This window comes from Anas platyrhynchos, chromosome 3 (genome assembly GCF_047663525.1).
Source record: "Anas platyrhynchos isolate ZD024472 breed Pekin duck chromosome 3, IASCAAS_PekinDuck_T2T, whole genome shotgun sequence".
NCBI classification, from domain to species: Eukaryota; Metazoa; Chordata; class Aves; order Anseriformes; family Anatidae; genus Anas; species Anas platyrhynchos.
In genome coordinates, this window is record NC_092589.1 from 120,941,827 (window position 1) to 120,959,072 (window position 17,246).

Genomic DNA, 17,246 nt, shown 5'->3' on the forward strand with positions numbered 1-17,246 from the left:
GGCCCCCTGGGCACGCTGCCGGCTCGTGTTCAGGTGAGCATCGATCAGCAGAGCAGGACCCGGCACTGAGCCATGCTGAACCTCATCCCATTGGCCTCTACCCATCACCCCATCCCGTCCAGGTCCCTCTGCAGCGCCTTTCTACCCAGCAGCTCGACACTTTCCCCCACCTTGGTGTCATCTGCAAACTTACTGAGGGTGCTCTCAATTCCCTCATGCAAGTCATCGATGAAGATATTGAAGAGGATGAGCCCCAACACCGACCCCCAGGGAACACCACTGGTGACTGGTCACCAGATGGATTTCACTCCGTTTGGTGCTACTCTCCGGGCCTGGCCAGTTTTTAACCTACCAAAGAGTGCACCTGTCCAAGCCATGGGCTGCCAGCTTCTCCGGGAGAATACTGTGGGAGAATGTGGCAAAAGCTTTGCCGAAATCTAGGCAGGCTATGTCAACAGCCTTTCTGTCAGCAGAACAGTGAAGCTGACCCCAAAAACAACCAGTAAAATCAGCTCTGTCTTTATACCGCAGAACCAGGGGAGAGCGCGAACGCAGTCCCCCACTACCACAAATTATGCAGTCGAGTTTCCCGCATTTGGGGAAATCGCAGGGGTCAGCACACCCGGAGTGCAGGGGATGAGCCTCGCCCTGGGAAAACCACCTGCCTGATCATGGTGTCTCCCCTGCCAGGTAAGTATGCCCCCACCTCCCCGACCACCCGGCCCCACCACAGCGCACGCACCCCCAGCACACGGACACCAGCCCCCAAAGCCCCCCCCGGGCCCTCCCCACGCCCCCTCCCCGCCCCGAGCTCCGGCCCCGTTCCGAGCCCGCTCCGCGCCCACGGGGGTCTCCAGGGGGGCGCCGCGTGGCGTGGGCTCGGTCCCGGCATGCGGCGCGGCGTCCTATCTGCATAATCACGCCCCCTGATCTGCATGGACACGCCCCCACGCCCACAGGCCACGCCCCTCGCCCGCTCTGGCCGCAGCCAGGCGCAGAGCGGGGGTTCTGCAGGGGCAGCAGTTTGTGCGGGGGAAATCCTCGCTAAGGGAGACAGGAGGAGCACTGCGAGATCGGGAAAAACACAAATCACGGGCCCTCTGGTCACGAGAGAAGAAGGGAAAAAAGGAAAAGGAGAAATTAGCGGGTGGCCAAATCACATTGAACGTGTAGGGTACAGGAGGGCATCGGGCGGGCGCTGAACTTGCAGGACTCAGGTGAGGAAATGGCAGAAATCAGGTGCCAGGTGTTATACATGAAGTCTCAACTCAATCTGAATTTTGTAATATTTATAAAACAAATATTTCTAAAAGGTATAAAAGGCAAGTAAACAGCGCTGGGTGTGCGGGGAGTCCACGCTCCACCAACACACACATACATCATCAAGCACTCTAAATATACAGAACATGGCTTTACATACTAAACCCAAATATGCCTGTACGTACGTACAATCAGAAACGAACAATCCTTTAAGCTCCATGACTTAACAGTCTCCGTTTTCCATTCCTTTTGAACAATATGTCTCGCTGTAAGCTGACAAGCAACTCAGTCTTCAGGCCTTATGTATCCCATTCTTCCCGGATCGAAGAAAAGCAGATCCATCTCCTTTTCAAGGCCAACCTCCAGATAAGCAGATCTCCGGAGAAGGAGACCCCCCAGCCTCCCTGGGCTCCATTTTGTGCCCATTGCCCCTTGTCCTGTCCCCGCAAACCACTGAAAAGAGGTTGGCCAAACCCCTCTGCCTCCCACCCCTCAGGTATTTATACACATTGATGAGATCCCCTCTCGGTCTTCTCTTCTTAAGGCTGACCAGCCCCAGGTCTCAGCCTTTCCTCACAGGGAAGATGCTCCAGGCCCTGTCTCATCTTTGTGGCCCTCTGCCGGACTCTTTCCAGGAGATCCCTGTCTTTTTTGTACCGGGGAGCCCAGAACTGGACACAGTACTCCAGGTGAGGCCTGACCAGGACAGAGTAGAAGGGGAGGATCACCTCCCTTGACCTGCTGGCTGCCCTCTGAGCTCAGCCAGTTCTCAACCCACCTTACTGCCCACTCATCCACCCCACACTTTCTCAGCTTTGCCAGCAGGATGTCATGGGAGACAGTATCAAAAGCCTTGCTAAAGTCACATTTCATAGACCATTCTCTTCCTTTTGATCTTATCTATGAGCTCCTTGCTCATCCACGTGGGCTTCCTGCCCCCCTTCCTCGATTTCCTATTCTTTGGGATGCACCGACCCTGAGCATGGAAGAAGTGCTGCTTTAATGTAGCCCAGCTCTCACAAGCACCCTTGCCTTCTAGCAACCTAGCCCATGAGATACTCCCAAGCAGGTCGAAGAAGGAAGAGGTCAAACTTGGCTCTTCGGAAGTCCAGGGTAGCAATCCTGCTTTTAGCCTTACTTCCTTTGCCTAGTTCTATCTGGAACTCCACCATCTCATGGTCTCTGCATCCCAAGCTGCCCCCAACCTTCACATCGCTAACAAGGCCATCCCTGTTGGTAAGAACGAGGTCCAGGAGCACCCCCCGCCTCGTCGGCTCCTCCACCACCTGCATCAGAAAATTGTCCTCAACACATTGTAGGAACCCTTTGGACTGCTCGTGCCTGGCCGAGTTGCTTACCCAGCAGATGTCTGGGTAACTGAAGTCCCCCATGAGGACCAGCGCTCGTGATCGTGAGGCTACTAGCAGCTGCTGGTAGAAGGCCTCATCGACCTCCTCCTCCGGATCTGGAGACCTGTAGTAGACCCCTACCACCGTGTCTCCCATACCAGCCCACCCCTTAATTCTCACCCACAAGCTCTCCACTTGCCCCTCACTCTCCCCCAGCTCTCAGTGATCATACCGAGATCGTGGCCCCGCGACCGAACACAGATCTCGAGCTCATCCTGTTTGTTTCCCATGCTCCGTGCATTGGTGTACAGGCACTTTAGGGAAGCAGCAGGTGCAGTTACTCCTGGGGGGATGCAAGAAGAAGATACTGGACAGGGGATCGGGAACGCCACCTTCTCTGAGGAGCCCTCAGACAATCCTATGGGAGAGCTCAGAAGTTTTTCCCTGTCTTCAACAGTGACAGCAGTGATGACTTCCCCCAGCCCTTCTCTGTCACCTTTAGCTCCCCTCCCTTCCCCCATCAAACCTAGTTTAAAGCCCTGGTAATCAGCCCAGAGAGCTTGCTCCCCAACACACTTGCGCCCCACTTGGTGTCTGTCCATAGCCCACATACCCGACCTCTCAAAGGACGGCCCAAGATCAAAATACCCAAATCCCTGGTCCAGACACCACCCCGCCAGCCAGTCATTTCTCTGTAAAAGCCTTGCAGGTGCCAAGGTCAGTGCAGAAGGAGGGGGAGAGGTGCTCCAGGCGCCGGAGCAGAAGTCCCCTGCGGCCTGTGGTGAGGCCCATGGTGAAGCAGGATGTCCCCCTGCAGCCCATGGAGTACCACGGTGGAGCAGGGTCCCACGCTGCAGCCCGTGGAGGAGACCACGGTGGAGCAGGTGACCTGGCAGGAGCTGCTGCCCGTGGGGGAGCCAGGTTGGAGCAGTTTGCTCCTGAGGGATGGACCCCGTGGTACGGACCCATATCTGGAGCAGTTCTGGAAGAGCTGCTGCCTGTGGGCAGCCCACGCCGGATCAGTTCATCAAGGACTGCATCCCGTGGGTGGGACCCCACAGCACAGGGGCCGAGAGTGACTGGGACTGCTGTGGGAAAAATCTCAATAATTTTCCTCAGACAGGACCTTCTGTGAAGCTGTCTCATTTGTGATTGCACTGTGGGCATCTTGCAAGCAGAAGCGCACAGCAGGAGTTTATCCTAACCTTATATCCCCCATTGCCCGGCACCTGATTTCTCCCATTTCCTCACCTGAGTCCTGCAAGTTCAGCGCCCGCCCGATGCCCTCCTGTACCCTACACGTTCAATGTGATTTGGCCACCCGCTAATTTCTCCTTTTCCTTCTTTTTCCTTGTTCTCTCGTGAGCAGAGGGCCCGTGATTTGTGTTTTTCCCGATCTCGCAGTGCTCCTCCTGTCTCCCTTAGCGAGGATTTCCCCCGCACAAACTGCTGCCCCTGCAGAACCCCCGCTCTGCGCCTGGCTGCGGCCAGAGCGGGCGAGGGGCGTGGCCTGTGGGCGTGGGGGCGTGTCCATGCAGATCAGGGGGCGTGTCCATGCAGATCAGGGGGCGTGTCCATGCAGATCAGGCGCCGCGCCGCATGCCGGGACCGAGCCCACGCCACGCGGCGCCCCCCTGGAGACCCCCGTGGGCGCGGAGCGGGCTCGGAACGGGGCCGGAGCTCGGGGCGGGGAGGGGGCGTGGGGAGGGCCCGGGGGGGGCTTTGGGGGCTGGTGTCCGTGTGCTGGGGGTGCGTGCGCTGTGGTGGGGCCGGGTGGTCGGGGAGGTGGGGGCATACTTACCTGGCAGGGGAGACACCATGATCAGGCAGGTGGTTTTCCCAGGGCGAGGCTCATCCCCTGCACTCCGGGTGTGCTGACCCCTGCGATTTCCCCAAATGCGGGAAACTCGACTGCATAATTTGTGGTAGTGGGGGACTGCGTTCGCGCTCTCCCCTGGTTCCCAGGTGCAAAGACAGAGCTGGCGGTGATGGTTGGGGTAGTGTTGGCGTGAGTGTCCTGGAGCGGCTCTGGCAGTTTCCAGGGGCTGCGGAGGTGCCCCGGGGGGTGTTGCTGCGGCCGCCCCATCCCGCAGGGCCCCGGGGACCCCCGGCGCCCCCGCCCTGCTGCCCCGTGGCCGCCGCCTCGCCGGGGTTCGGAGCGCGATCGGGGGCCGCGGGGCGCAGAGGGGGTGCGGGAGGAGCCGAGCGGGCGCCTCGGAGGCTCTCGGGGTCTCTCGCTGGGTGCGGGGCAGCCCCGAGCCTTCCCGTGCCGGGCTGGGGGGGCAGGGGTGGTCCTGGGAGAAGAACCCAGAAGCTGCCCCAAGGCAGAGAAGGGCCAGTCTGAGCCAGCTCTGTGCCCGCCACTGGTGGAGCCAAGCCGATAAGAAACGTTGTTTGTTCTGAGAGAGCAGAGTTAAGAAAGGGGGGAGGAAATAAAAAGGAATAAATAAATAAATAAATAAATAAACCCTGCTGAGCAACAGCAGCTGGGAGAGAGGAGGGAGAAGCAGCCCTGCAGCCCCCAAGGTGAGTGCAGCAGGAGGCAGGAGGTGCTCCAGGCTCACAGCAGCAGTTCCCCTGCGGGCTGTGCAGGGAGAGGCCCCTGGTGGAGCAGGCTGTCCCCCTGCACCCATGGGTCCCCCATGGAGCAGATCTCCACGCTGCTGCCCCCCTGTGGGTGGAGGAGCCCCCGGTGGAGCAGGTGGATGTGGCCTGGAGGAGGCTGCGGCCCATGGAGAGCCCCCGCAGGAGCAGGCCCCGGGCCGGAGCTGCAGCCATGGAGAGGAGCCCACGGGGAGCAGGGGCAGAGAGGGACCGAGAAGGAGCGGCAGGGACGAAGCCTCAGGGACTGAGCGCAGCCCCCATTGCCCTGCGCTGCTCGAGGAGGGGAAGGTGTCTTTATTTGTTGTGGTTGTTTCTCACAGCTCCATCTGGTTACTAAGAGGTGTTACATGTTACTAATCTCCCTCTGCGGGGTCTGTTTTCCCCGTGATAACTGTTGGGTGATCTCCCCATCCTTATCTCACCCCTTGAGCCCTTTGCATCGTATTTTCTCTGCTTTGAGGAGGGGCAGTGAGAGAGCGGCTGAGGTGGAGCTCGGCTGCCCAGCTGGGTAAAACCCCGTGTAAAACCCAGCAGAGTTAAACCACGCTTCCTCCACTGCTCCTGCCCTGCGGGGCCCAGCGGGGTCCATGGCTGCCTCCTGCCCCAGTTTGTGATGCACCAGCAGAGGAACACCCAGGATCCTTCTGGGAGCCAGGATTAATCAAGCTGCCACTTACAGGAACTATAAGATAAGTGAAATTCTATGTGAGAGAGCAATTAGAATGTACCCAGCTCCACCTGGGGGAAGGCAAAGAAGGTGTGGAGAGCCTAAGGGGCAGGCTGGTATGGGGGACGCTGCTGTGGGGGTGTGCTGCAGCTCAGCATATCACGAGGAGGAGGTCGATGAAGCCTTCTACAAGCAGCTGGAAGTAGCCTCACGATCCTGGACGCTGGTTCTCATGGGGGTTTTAATCATCTGGACATCTGTTGGGAAAGCAACTCAGCCAGGCACATGCAGTCCAAACGGACAAACAATGCATTGGAGATAATTTTCTGATGCAGGTGGTGGAGGAGCTGACAAGGCGGGGGTGTTTCTGGACCTTGTTCTTATAAGCAGATGGGTTTGTTAGGGATGTGAAGGTTGGGGGCAGCTTGGGATGCAGCGACCATGAGATCATGGAGTTCAAGATGGAACTTGGTGGAAGAAGTAAGGCAAAAGATAGGATTGCCACCCTGGAATTTCAGAGAGAAAGTGTGGGGTGGATGAGTGGGCAGTAAGGTGGGTTGAGAACTGGCTGAGCTCAGAGGGTGGCCAGCAGGTCAAGGGAGGTGATCCTCCCCCTCTATTCTGCCTTGCTCAGGCCTCACCTGGAGTACTGTGTCCAGTTCTGGGCTCCCCGGTACAAAAAAGACAGGGATCTCCTGGAAAGAGTCCAGCAGAGGGCCACAAAGATGAGAGGGGGCCTGGAGCATCTTCCCTGTGAGGAAAGGCTGAGAGACCTGGGGCTGGTCAGCCTGGAGAAGAGAAGACCGAGAGGGGATCTCATCAATGTGTATAAATACTTGAGGGGTGGGAGGCAGAGGGATTTGGCCGACCTCAGAGGGATTTGGCCGAGCTCCACTCGCGCTCGTTGCTGGCGCCGGTCGGTGTCCTCTGTGCCCGGCTGGCTGCCCCGGGCCGTGTGAGCGAGCGGTGCCTCTGCCGGTACGGCGGGACCGGGCGGAGCGGGACCCCCACGGGGAGGCTCCGGGCAGCCCCCGCGGGACAGGAGCCGAAGCGCAGCCCCAGGAACCGCCCGAGGAGAAGAAGGAGGAGAAGAACGCCGCGACCCCAGCTCTGTCTTTGTACCTGGGAACCAGGGGAGAGCGCGAACGCAGTCCCCCACTACCACAAATTATACAGTCGAGTTTCCCGCATTTGGGGAAATCGCAGGGGTCAGCACACCCGGAGTGCAGGGGATGAGCCTCGCCCTGGGAAAACCACCTGCCTGATCATGGTGTCTCCCCTGCCAGGTAAGTATGCCCCCACCTCCCCGACCACCCGGCCCCACCACAGCGCACGCACCCCCAGCACACGGACACCAGCCCCCAAAGCCCCCCCCGGGCCCTCCCCACGCCCCCTCCCCGCCCCGCCGAGCGCCCACGCCCCGAGCCCGCTCCGCGCCCACGGGGGTCTCCAGGGGGGCGCCGCGTGGCGTGGGCTCGGTCCCGGCATGCGGCGCGGTCCCCGATCTGCGTGGACACGCCCCCTGATCTGCATGGACACGCCCCCTGATCTGCATGGACACGCCCCCTGATCTGCATGGACACGCCCCCCGACACCAGAGCCCCGCCCCCTCCCAGCTTTGGGCGTGTCCCCATGGGGGCGTTCCCCCCGGGGGGGCGGTGCCGTTGCCGGGGGGGGCGTGGCGGGGACGTGGCACGCGGCGCGCTGTGCACGTGTTCCACGTGTTCCCGCGGGCAGCCACTGAGCGCGCCCCGCGCCCCGCCCCGCCCCTGGGCTCCGGGTCCGGGTCCGGCGATGGCGGCGGCGGGCGGCGGGCGCTGGGAGGTGGTGCGCAGGGGGCGCCGCCCCGCGGGGGGCTCCGGCGGCCGCCGCGCCGCGGGGGAGGCCAACGCCGGGCGGGTGCCGGCCCCGGCCCGTGAGTGCGGGGCTGCGGCGGGGGCCGGGGGGCTTTGGGGCGGGGGTCCGGGGGTCCCGTTCCGCTCTCACCGTCCCCGCGCTCCCCCCGCAGCTCCCGGGGGCGCAGCTGGCGGCGGCCCCGAGCCGGGCCCGGAGAAGGCTGCGAAGAGGCCGGGCCGGGAGGTGGCGGCCGAGCAGGCGGCGCGGCGGCAGCAGGGCGGGAGGAGCGGCAGGAAGGCGGCGGCCGACGGCGGCACCAAGCCCGGCCGGTTCCGCTCCCTGGAGGAAGCGCTGAGAGCGGTGAGTGCCCCCCCGGGACCCCCTCACAGCCCCCGGGAGGTGCCGGGGCTGGGGGTGCCCCGGAGCCTCCCCGCCCCCGGTGCCGCTCTCCGAGGGCCGCGCGGTCGGGGCGGCCGGGGGGGAATTTCTGGTTCGTGCCCGCGCCCCCTCCCTGTCTGCCCCGGCCCCGGCCCCTGCCCTGCCCCCGGGACGCTCCCGCCCCCCCCCCGTCTGGCGGCAGAACCCGTCCGGCTCCGTCTCTGTCTCCATCCCGCCGCCCCTCGTGGCGCCTGGCACGGGCGGGTTCCGCAGGGAAACCCCCAAAATCCCGGCTCCCACGGCTGTGCTCAACGCGAGCCCCGGTCCCCGCTCAGCCCCTGCCCCCGGGCACACCACGGAGCCGCCCCACGCGTGTCGGGGCTGCGGGCTCTGGGGGATGCTCCTCGGGGCTGGAAGCCTCGCGGCCCCCAGTGCTGCTGGGCCCTCATGGGACTGCTGCCCCCTCAGCTCCGCTGCTGGTTACGTTTCTTTTTTTTGACGCAGCAGCAGCAATTTATTTTGTTTTTTTTTTTTTTTACTCTTTTTTTCAAAGTAGTTGCTTACAGAAGCACACAACAAAAGGCTTTCCGGCTCAGATTTAATAGTGCCTGGTGCCTGCAGCTGACAAATGTCAGACTGGGTGCAAAACGGTGAGCAGCTGTTGGAGCCTTGCTGCAGCTCCTGAGCTCCTCGAGGTTCAGGGATGGGGGCTGGCTGAGGGCAGGGGCAGGCGATGGGCAGCTGTGAGGACAGGCAGTGAGCCTCCAGTGAGCCACCTTCTGCAGCCCATGTGAGCACGACTTCCAACCCGCTTTCTGTTGTTCCTCAGGAGCCTTTGTTACTATTAAGAAATGGGGGAGAGGCCGGTGGTCTCAGGGCAGGGAGGGCAGCGCCTCGGCCCCACGCTCCCTGGTGCACCAGAGCCGGCTCCTCTCTTCCCCTGCTGGGGTCTGCGTGTCTCAGGGGACCTCTGTCACCCGCAGCTCGACGTGGCGGACCTGCAGAAGGAGCTGGACAAGAGCCAGAGCATGTTCCCCGAGAACCCCTCGGTCTGGGTGAAGGACCTGGCCGGCTACCTCAACTACAAGCTGCAGGCGCCCAAGAGCGACCCCGCGCTCAGCCAGCACGCCCACGGTCAGTGGCACTGCGGGGACATGGGGGGGTGGCCGGGGGGCACTGCCTGCTCCGTGCTTCTGTTGGTGCTGCAGGAAGCGCCGGGGCTCCCACTCTGCAGCCTGTGTGGTGTGCGGGCTCTTAAAGAGTGAAGGGTAAAGGACAGACAGCATCAGAGATGGGTATTAGAAGCATAAGGGCGGAACAGCCACTGGGAATCTAAAGGAAAAATCTGTTTTCATCTGAGATGGACGGGGCTGAGCCTGCCCCAAAGTCTGTGCCCATTCACTGCCAGCTGAGATGCTCGGGGCTTTCCTGGGGCTGCTTGTTTTTTCCCTCCCAGAACTGCCTTTGGTAGATGCTTAGGTAACACAGGGCTGTGATCTCAATTTGACATATTTCATAGGGTTTGTGTTTGGCTGATTTTTGTGCTATCTCTAATTTAACTCTTCTCTGACTGCCAAGAACACTGAAGTCATCTATGGCGAGTTAGAAACCTTCTCCAGGCCTCCCTTCAGCATAGCCCCCCCCAGGCTGTGTGCAGTGGCCCGGCACTGAGCAGTCTGCTCGCGGGTACCCCGCTTGGGAGCACGCATCGCTGGGGGGGACAGCGGGAGGGACAGCGGGGTTCCCTTCTCAGCAGCTGCCTGTCCCCTGCAGCACCGACGTGTAACAGAGGGCACTTGGTGCCGAGCACTGCGGGATAATTGCTGGAGGCACCCCTGGGCCTGGAGGTGCTGCCCTGTGCCTGCTGGGCAGGGTTTGCACCGCGGCTGCGCCAGCGCTCGCTGACTTGCTCCTCGCTCTGTGTTGCCGTCAGATTACCCGTACTGTCTTGTGAACAAAGAGCTGAGGAACATCATCAAATCCCTGCTGGGAAAGTCTTCCAGCGTGCTGGAGCTCTTCTTCGACCACTGCATCTACACCATGCTGCAGGAGCTGGACAAGACCCCAGGTGGGAGGTTTCTGACCGTGAGAACGCTTCCACTGCTGGCTGCCTGTGCCAGGAGCAGAGTTCCCCTGCGTGGGGCAGGACGGGCAGCCTGCCCTCGGGGGGGTGTTGGGCCGGGTGCCCGCGCGTGGCCGTGTCTGAGCGCATCCCTCTCTGCTCTTCCAGGGGAGTCCCTCCACGGGTACAGGATCTGCATCCAGGCCCTGCTGCTGGACAGGCCCAAAATCGCCACCGCGAACCTGGGCAAGGTGAGCAGGGGGTGTGGGGGGGTGCTGGTGCTGGGCTGCAGCCGGAGCAGCGCCCGGCCCCTCTGTCCTCATGGAGGGTCCTGCCCGCACCCGCAGTGTTTCTGGCCCTGGCAGCGAGTAATTAGTGGGCACACATTGCAGGTGCCCTGGGAGCTCTGCGCATTGCCCTGCACGTGGAGCTCCCGTGCTTGGCGCACTCAGCGCATGCAGAAGCCCACCCTGTGCCCCCCCCCAGCACTGCTGCCCCTCAGGGTGCTGGCGTCCCGCTGGCCTCCAAGGCTCCGACCCCTGCCCATGCTCCACGCACAGCCACCCCTGGCAGGGAGCAGGCTGCGTCTGCTGGGCTCTGCGCAGACATTATGGGGCAAGAACGAGGGGTTTTGGTGCCCCCTCCTTCCGAGTGGGTGGGTGCTGGAGGCTCTGCCACCCGGAGCCTGTGCCGCTTCTGTGGGTCCCCCAGGCTCTGGCAGCCACGAGCCTGCTGGGGCCGTGTTCATCTGGTGGGGGCCTCGGGCACCCCGATGGAGGTGCCGTGGCTTAGAGCCGCCCGCTGGTCAGACGGACGGATGGACAGACGGACGTCCCACTGAGCGGCTGCCCCTTGCTCCCCGCAGTACCTGGAGCTGCTGCGCTCCCACCAGAACAGGCCGGCCAAATGCCTGACCATCCTGTGGGCGCTGGGCCAAGCCGGCTTCACTGACCTCGCTGAAGGCCTGAGAGGTGAGAGTGCGGGGAGCCTGCGCGTCCAGAGCTGTGGTGGGGGCTCCAGGACGGGGGCAGGGTCCCGGGACAGCCGCAGGCGGTGCGTGGGTGACAGCTCGAGGTCAGGGTGCGGGGACACGCTGCAGGCAGCTGCCGCAGTGACAGCACGTGGTGCTGGGGGGATGCCACCCGGCGTCCCCAGCACTGCACAATTTGCTGTCTGGGGTCTGGGATCGCTCCCATTAAGCTCGTTAAGCCCCGTGCCTGCCCCCGTTTCCTAACCATATATGTTAAACATTAGCTGCCGCCGCAGCAGCGGGAGGGCTGTGTGCTGGAGGGTGTTTATAGAGGAGTAAACACACGGAGCTATAGGATGGCACTGCTCTAAACACTGACAAGTGGCTCAGTGCTGCTCGGCCAGCAGCCCGTTTGTCCCGGAGGACTGGGCTGGGCTCCCATGCTAGGCACTGGTGCCAGGGCAGGCGCTGCTGCAGGGCCCTGCTCTCCATCAGGACCGTGCCCCTGCGGGGTGCTGCTGCTCCCGGGACTCCAGAGCTGGGTGGTCAGCGGGGGGCTGTGGCCCTGCCCTGGGTTTTAGTGCAGTGGCTCCAATTGGGGCTCCAATCCTCCTCTGCTGCATGAGGAGCCGGGTGCCGGGGGGAGCAGCTTGCCCATGCCCAGCACCCAGGGGTGCTGTGGGGGGGCTCATCCCTGCGTGCTGATGGCCTCTCTGTTCCGCAGTGTGGCTCGGAGTTATGCTCCCGGTGCTCGGGATCAAGGCACTGTCCCCGTACGCTGTTGCCTACCTGGACCGTCTGCTGATGTGAGTAACCTCGGGCAAGGGCAGAGCCTGCCCAGGTGGCCCTGGTGCCTTCGTGTCTGTGCCGTGCTCGTGTGTGTGTGTGTATGTGCTGCGTGTGAGAAGCAGCACAGTGAGAGGAGCAGTGGGAGGCGCACTGAGGGGCGCAGAGCAGAGCCCGTCCTCCCCAGGGACCTCCCGGCACCGGGTGGCTGTGAGCTGCCCGTCCCCGTGGGGTGGTGCCGTGCCGTGCCGTGGTGCTGGCAGCGTGGCCATGCCGTGGGTCAGTGGCCCAGGGCCATGCCAGGACCCCGCAGCCTTGTCCAGCACGGGCACCTCGAGGTCTCCGGCCTCAGAGGTGCAGCGGAGATGCAGCCAGACCCTGCTGCAGGGCAGGGCAGGAGGTGCAGCCGTTCCTCCTGGTCCTTCTAAGGAAGCACTGCAAGTGAAGCCCACAAAACCATGTTCCCCGTGTACTTTGCCAGCAAGTCCATGGCTGGGGGAGCCCCGCTGTTAGGGGGGTGCTGCGGGAAGCTGAAAGCCCCCCGGCCACGGGGACAGGGCAGGGGCTCCGTCAGCTGCGCCTGCACCATGCCAGGGAGCCGCCTCCTCCCCTCCCCGTGGCTGCAGCGGGCCGTGGGAAGGCAATTTTGGCTCGAGCTGCGCTCCCAGTGAGACGTGAACCAGCCCAGTGGGGAGAGGATGGGGGGGGATGGATGGAGCTGCCGGCACGGCACGGCTGGCACCCACCGCAGCGCTCCCCAACGCCTTGCAGGATGCACCCAAACCTGACCAAAGGCTTCGGTATGATCGGACCCAAGGACTTCTTCCCCCTCCTGGACTTCGCCTTCATGCCCAACAACTCGCTGTCGCCCAGGTAGGGCTGTACTGCCCCGGGGGCACGTGGCAGTGTGTGGGGCTCTGCAGTGTGGGTCAGCATCCCGCAGCTTGGCTGATCTGTGGGGGCTTTGTGGGGTTGTGGGGGGCACACGGTGTTTGTGGGGGGCACACGGTGCCACCAGGGGAGGCAGGGGCACAGGCAGCAGCGCTCTGAGAAAGCGTGGTGGGGAAATGCCAGCGGGATGAGGACAGGAGGGGCTGCAGGCTGCACGCAGGGGAGGGGTGCAGTGCTCAGGCAGGCTGCCCTCACCCAACCTTCCGTGCCTCGGCAGCGCTCAGCAGGCGCTTGGTGTGCTCCTGGGGCTGTTCAGTGAAGCAAAAGCAGAACGGGAGAGATGGGAACGCTGCGCTCTGCTGTGCTCCCTCCTGCTCCCTCCTGCTCCCCAGCCTCCTTACATGCACAGCCGTCAGATTGCTGAGGGCTGCAGAGCCTCGCGGGCTGGTCACCTCCCGGGCACACGTGGCAGGGCCGTGGTGGGGATGGGGGCGGTGGTGTCCCCGTGTCAGGGCGGTGTCCTCAGGCTGTGCCTGTCCCCAGCCTGCAGGAGCAGCTGCGGCGGCTCTACCCGCGCCTGAAGGTGCTGGCGCTGGGCGCGAGGCCGGAGGCGACACTGCACACCTACTTCCCCTCCTTCCTGTCCCGCGCCACGCCGAGCTGCCCGCCCGCCATGCGCAAGGAGGTGAGCGGGGGTCGGGGCGGGGGGCGCGGGGGCTGCGCTGCCGGGGCCGCGTTGCCCCCAGGTCCCCGAGGCTGGGAGCGGGCGCTCGGGCACGGCGCGTCCCGCGGCAGCGTGAGGGCAGCTGGGTGCCGTGCTCCTTCCAGCTCCTCGCCTCCATGAGCCAGTGCCTGAGCCTGGACCCGCTGAGCTTCAGCGTCTGGAGGCAGCTCTACACCAAGCACCTCTCCCAGTCCAGGTGGGTGCCTGCGGCCGGCGGCGCTCCTGCACGCTGAGTGGGGTCGGAGCCTCCTCGTGCCCACACCAGGCTGGCTGCTGGGTGCTGGGTTCCCATGGGCAGGGATGCTGGTGCACGATGCCAGCCTGCCTTGGGAAGCCGGTGGCGAGCCGGGCAGTCCCAGCCAGCGGCTGGTTGCCCCCTGCCCAACTTGCCAAGGCTGCTGCGTGGGAGCTGCGGGGCTCACGGCACAGCCGCCCGGGGCTGTTAGGCTGCATTTCAGGCAGTGCCCTGCTCCAGGAGCACAGCCAAGTGGAGCACAGGCTGTGAGGCACGGCCGCTGTGACCACTGACCCCTCTCTGGGGCCACCATGCCCTGCAGGCTGGTCTCCCTGCTGGCTCTGGTTGTGGCACTGTGGGCTGTGCGCCCTGCTGCTGGCTGCGCCCCGGCCGTGCAGCCCTGCCCCGGCAGCACCGCGCTGCTCCTCGGGGCGCTGACCGAGCCCACGTTTCCCCCACCCTGCAGCTTGCTCCTGAACCACCTGCTGGAGTCCTGGGACAACGGCAGCAGGAAGGTAAGGGCGGGCGGCCGGGGGTGGTCCCGTGCCCCTGCTGGGGTCCCGCCAGGACGGGCCGCGGGCACCGGGTGCTCGGTGCCGCCCCTCCGCAGCACAGCTCCTGCCCCCAGGTGCGGCAGTCCCTGCAGGAGACGGTTCGCTCCTTCAAGGTGACAAACGAGGAGCTGGCAGCGCGGGGGCCGGGCAGCGAGCAGGACGTGGCAGCGTGCGATGCCGCCTGCAAGGTGAGCGGGGGGCTCCCTGTGCCGGGTGGGGACTGAGCTGCTGTCCTGAGCACCCATGGGACACGTGGGGACAGGCGGTGCTGGTCCCTGCCAGCTGCTGTGGCGCTGGTTTTGGGGCAGCAAAAGCACCCCCAAGGAAAGCTCTGTGCCGGGGGTGGGCACAGCGTGGGGTGAGGAGGTGGCAGGGGAACTGAACAGTGGGGCCAAAGTCCTGCAGTGCAGGAGCCCAGAGCTCACCCTACAGCCTGGGGGCTGCCCGGGCTTCCCCATGGAGGGCGTCCTGTGCTGCTGGGTTCAGGAGCAGCGAGGTGACGGGGTCCCTGCTGGTGTCCCCCAGGTGCTGCTGCAGAAGATGAAGGGTGGTGGCTTCCCCTGGTCCCGGCTGCTCCTCATCGGCCTGGTGTTCGCCGTCGGCTTCCTCCTGCACGACGTCCGGACGCACGGCTCGCTGCAGGGTAGGGCCCGCGCCGCCCCGAGCAGGGGGGGCTTTTTGGGGCCCTGCAGGCAGCTTCCCGAGGCCTGCAGCCCCGCCGACGCGCTGCTCAGGGGCTGCTCCCTCCTCTTGCAGCCTCCACTTCTGCTCGCGTGCTCCGCTCCTCCGGCATCCTGTCTGCCTCGCAGCAAGCCTGGCACAAGGCGTCCCACTACGCCCTGCAGGGGTACAGGTCAGTGGCACTCGGTCAAGCAGCAGCGCGCGCGCCTGAGGGGGTGAGAAGTTGCTAATGCAGCACCAGGTGATCTCTGTAGGGAGCCCTTTTTGCTTGGGAAGCGTTCCCCAGGTGCTCCTGGAAGTGCTTTTCAGCTCAGCTCTTGAGTTCTCCCGTTCCCCTGGCTGTGGCAGCCGTCTCCAGGTACACGTGTGCTCCCGTGGCCTTGCTGTTGGTGCCGGCGCAGCCGGCGCTGCCTCAGCCTCCGCTCTCCCGCAGGTGGTTGGAGAGCACCCTGCCCGCCTGCTGCGCCCGGGGGGCCGCCGTCCTGCAGCCCGCTCTGCAGCTGCTCTGGGCGAAGACGACGGAGCTGGCGCTGCGCGTCTCCGAGCTGTGCTCCTCGCACCTCGCCTGGGCACGGGACCACCTGCCCTGGCTGCTGGAATGGGTGAGGACGGGAGCTGATGGGGAGCACCGCGGGAGGAGGGCACGGGGATGGGGTCCCCAGCGAGGGGACGGGGTCCTGCGAGGTGCTGGGTGGGAAGCGAGTGGTGGGGGCGGGCGCCCACGTCCCACATCTCCCCAGTTAGCCCAGTCCTCAGCCCAGCAGCATCGGGGTGAGCGGGGAGAGGCCCCAGAGCCATTCGTTGTTGCCCTGGGAGCTGGGTAGGAGGGGGTGGCCTCAGCCCCCACACGGGGCCAGCAGCACAGCCGTGTCCCCATGCATGTTGTGCACAGCCCAACGCGGGGAGCGTGGGGCAGGGCGATGCCAGAGAGCGGGGGCATCACCCAGCAGCTGGGGGCAGCCCCTGGCAGGGTGCACATGGGTGGGGGGCAAGCTCCGTGCCCGGTGCCACCGGGTGCCCACCGCAGCTCTCCAACCCCATCCTGCTCCTGGCCCCGCAGCTCCAGTCCCGGGTGCCCGAGGCCGTCCTGCACTTCGCCGAGTGCGTCCGGGAGCTGCTGCTCTTCCTGCTGCGGAGCTGCCTGCTGCCACTCCTGGAGCACGGTGCTGCCGCCCTGCAGCGGGGCTGGGAGCACTGCCTGCATGCCTGCCAGTGAGTACCGCCGGGGGGGGCAGCTGGGCCTGTGTTATGGGGAGAATTCCCCCTGGGGGGGTTGGCGGGGGTCCCGAGGGAGGCGGGTGCTGGTGCCCATGCCCAGAGCCCTGTGGTGGTGCCGCAGGGGTCCCCCCGCTGGCTGCGTGTCAGCGTCACCCCCATGTAACTGCACCTCCCCGTGCCCCCTGCATGTGGGTGCTGCCCTGGGGGGCAGGGTTTGGTGCCCGTGTGTCCCCCCCTAACCCCTGCCCCTCACTCCTGCAGCGGCGAGGTGTCGTGGGCCTGCCTGAGAGCACAGCTGAGCAGCCTCACCTACTCCTCGTGGGCGTACCTGCAGAACACCACCCTGGCCGTCACAAACTGGGCCTCGGCCATGATCTCCGGACACTGAGCTGCTGCCCGAGCCTGGGGCCATGCTGGAGCCACCGCGGGGCTGCGGCCCCCAGCAGCACGGCGGGGCCCTGGGGCCCTCGGGCTGCACGGCGCTGGGGGGCCTTGGTGCGGGGCTGTGCTCACCCTCAGAATCAGTTTTGCCCCCCCCACCCCACCCCCATCACTTCCCTGTCCTGGGTCTCACCGGGGCCAGCACTCGGCCTGCGGGGGGGCAATGAACCGCCTGGGTCCTCCTGCTGCCTCCTGTCACCTCTATTGCACAGGGGGGCATTGGGGGGGTGGACAGACAGACAGAGGGACAGACGGGTGGGTGCTGCCTGCTGCTGCCCCAGCAGGGCTGGGAAGGGGCTCGTGGTCACAGGGGGGTCCTGGGTGTCCCCCTGCCCCCCGGGGTCTCCACTGCCCCCACCTCTGCCCGCAGGTCCCCGGGCAGCCCTAGGGGACCTGGGGGGGCTCAGGTGGTGGGATTGGTGCTGACATCCTGGCGTGTGGCTGTGCCCATGGGGGTGTGAACAAGTGTGCATGGGGGTAACCGTGTGTGCTGTGTGTGGCTGTGCAGGTGCCTGTGAGCTGGTGTGCATGCACACGTCTGGCTGTGCTCATACATGTATGTATGTGTGCACATGTGTGCATGTGGGTGC

The 17,246-nt window shown here is 64.6% G+C and overlaps 1 protein-coding gene, 1 long non-coding RNA gene and 3 other non-coding genes across 6 annotated transcripts; 2 read left to right on the top strand and 3 right to left on the bottom strand.

The window, feature by feature from the left end:
• Positions 1-532: 532 nt before the first annotated feature.
• On the bottom strand, positions 533-7,277 carry LOC113843371 (uncharacterized). Its single transcript, XR_003496651.3, has 2 exons — positions 6,522-7,277; positions 533-6,386 (listed from the first exon to the last, which is right to left on the bottom strand). It is a non-coding gene; the product is annotated as an uncharacterized lncRNA (long non-coding RNA).
• LOC113843385 (U1 spliceosomal RNA) lies at positions 535-698 on the bottom strand. Its single transcript, XR_003496668.1, has one exon. It is a non-coding gene; the product is annotated as a U1 spliceosomal RNA (small nuclear RNA).
• On the top strand, positions 4,403-4,566 carry LOC113843396 (U1 spliceosomal RNA). The gene has a single exon (XR_003496678.1). It is a non-coding gene; the product is annotated as a U1 spliceosomal RNA (small nuclear RNA).
• On the bottom strand, positions 7,011-7,174 carry LOC119716691 (U1 spliceosomal RNA). Its single transcript, XR_005265141.1, has one exon. It is a non-coding gene; the product is annotated as a U1 spliceosomal RNA (small nuclear RNA).
• A 358-nt stretch (positions 7,278-7,635) lies between the features above and the next one.
• Positions 7,636-16,838, top strand: TMEM214 (transmembrane protein 214). Of its 2 annotated transcripts, XM_027455516.3 has the most exons (17): positions 7,636-7,795; positions 7,889-8,076; positions 9,078-9,228; positions 10,028-10,162; positions 10,325-10,407; positions 11,022-11,127; positions 11,851-11,932; positions 12,684-12,785; positions 13,347-13,488; positions 13,632-13,723; positions 14,229-14,277; positions 14,391-14,504; positions 14,842-14,959; positions 15,073-15,169; positions 15,431-15,599; positions 16,058-16,209; positions 16,477-16,838. In XM_027455516.3, the coding sequence occupies exons 1-17, from the start codon at positions 7,675-7,677 to the stop codon at positions 16,601-16,603; spliced, it is 2,028 nt and encodes a 675-aa protein (XP_027311317.3). In that variant the 5' UTR covers positions 7,636-7,674; the 3' UTR covers positions 16,604-16,838. The 2 variants fall into 2 exon arrangements, with proteins under 2 accessions (XP_027311317.3, XP_027311318.3); XM_027455517.3 differs by lacking the exons at positions 16,058-16,209; positions 16,477-16,838 and adding an exon at positions 15,252-15,355 and having other exon boundaries at positions 15,431-15,570.
• Positions 16,839-17,246: the final 408 nt, after the last annotated feature.

What these genes read in the sequence shown, in the direction of transcription:
- TMEM214 (XM_027455516.3), top strand. Translation starts at nt 7,675, where the DNA reads ATGGCGGCGGCGGGCGGCGGGCGCTGGGAGGTGGTGCGCAGGGGGCGC. An exon ending in TACCTGGACCGTCTGCTGAT is followed by an intron (nt 11,933 to 12,683) that starts GTGAGTAACCTC and finishes AACGCCTTGCAG; the next exon opens with GATGCACCCAAACCTGACCA. An exon ending in GGGACAACGGCAGCAGGAAG is followed by an intron (nt 14,278 to 14,390) that starts GTAAGGGCGGGC and finishes TCCTGCCCCCAG; the next exon opens with GTGCGGCAGTCCCTGCAGGA.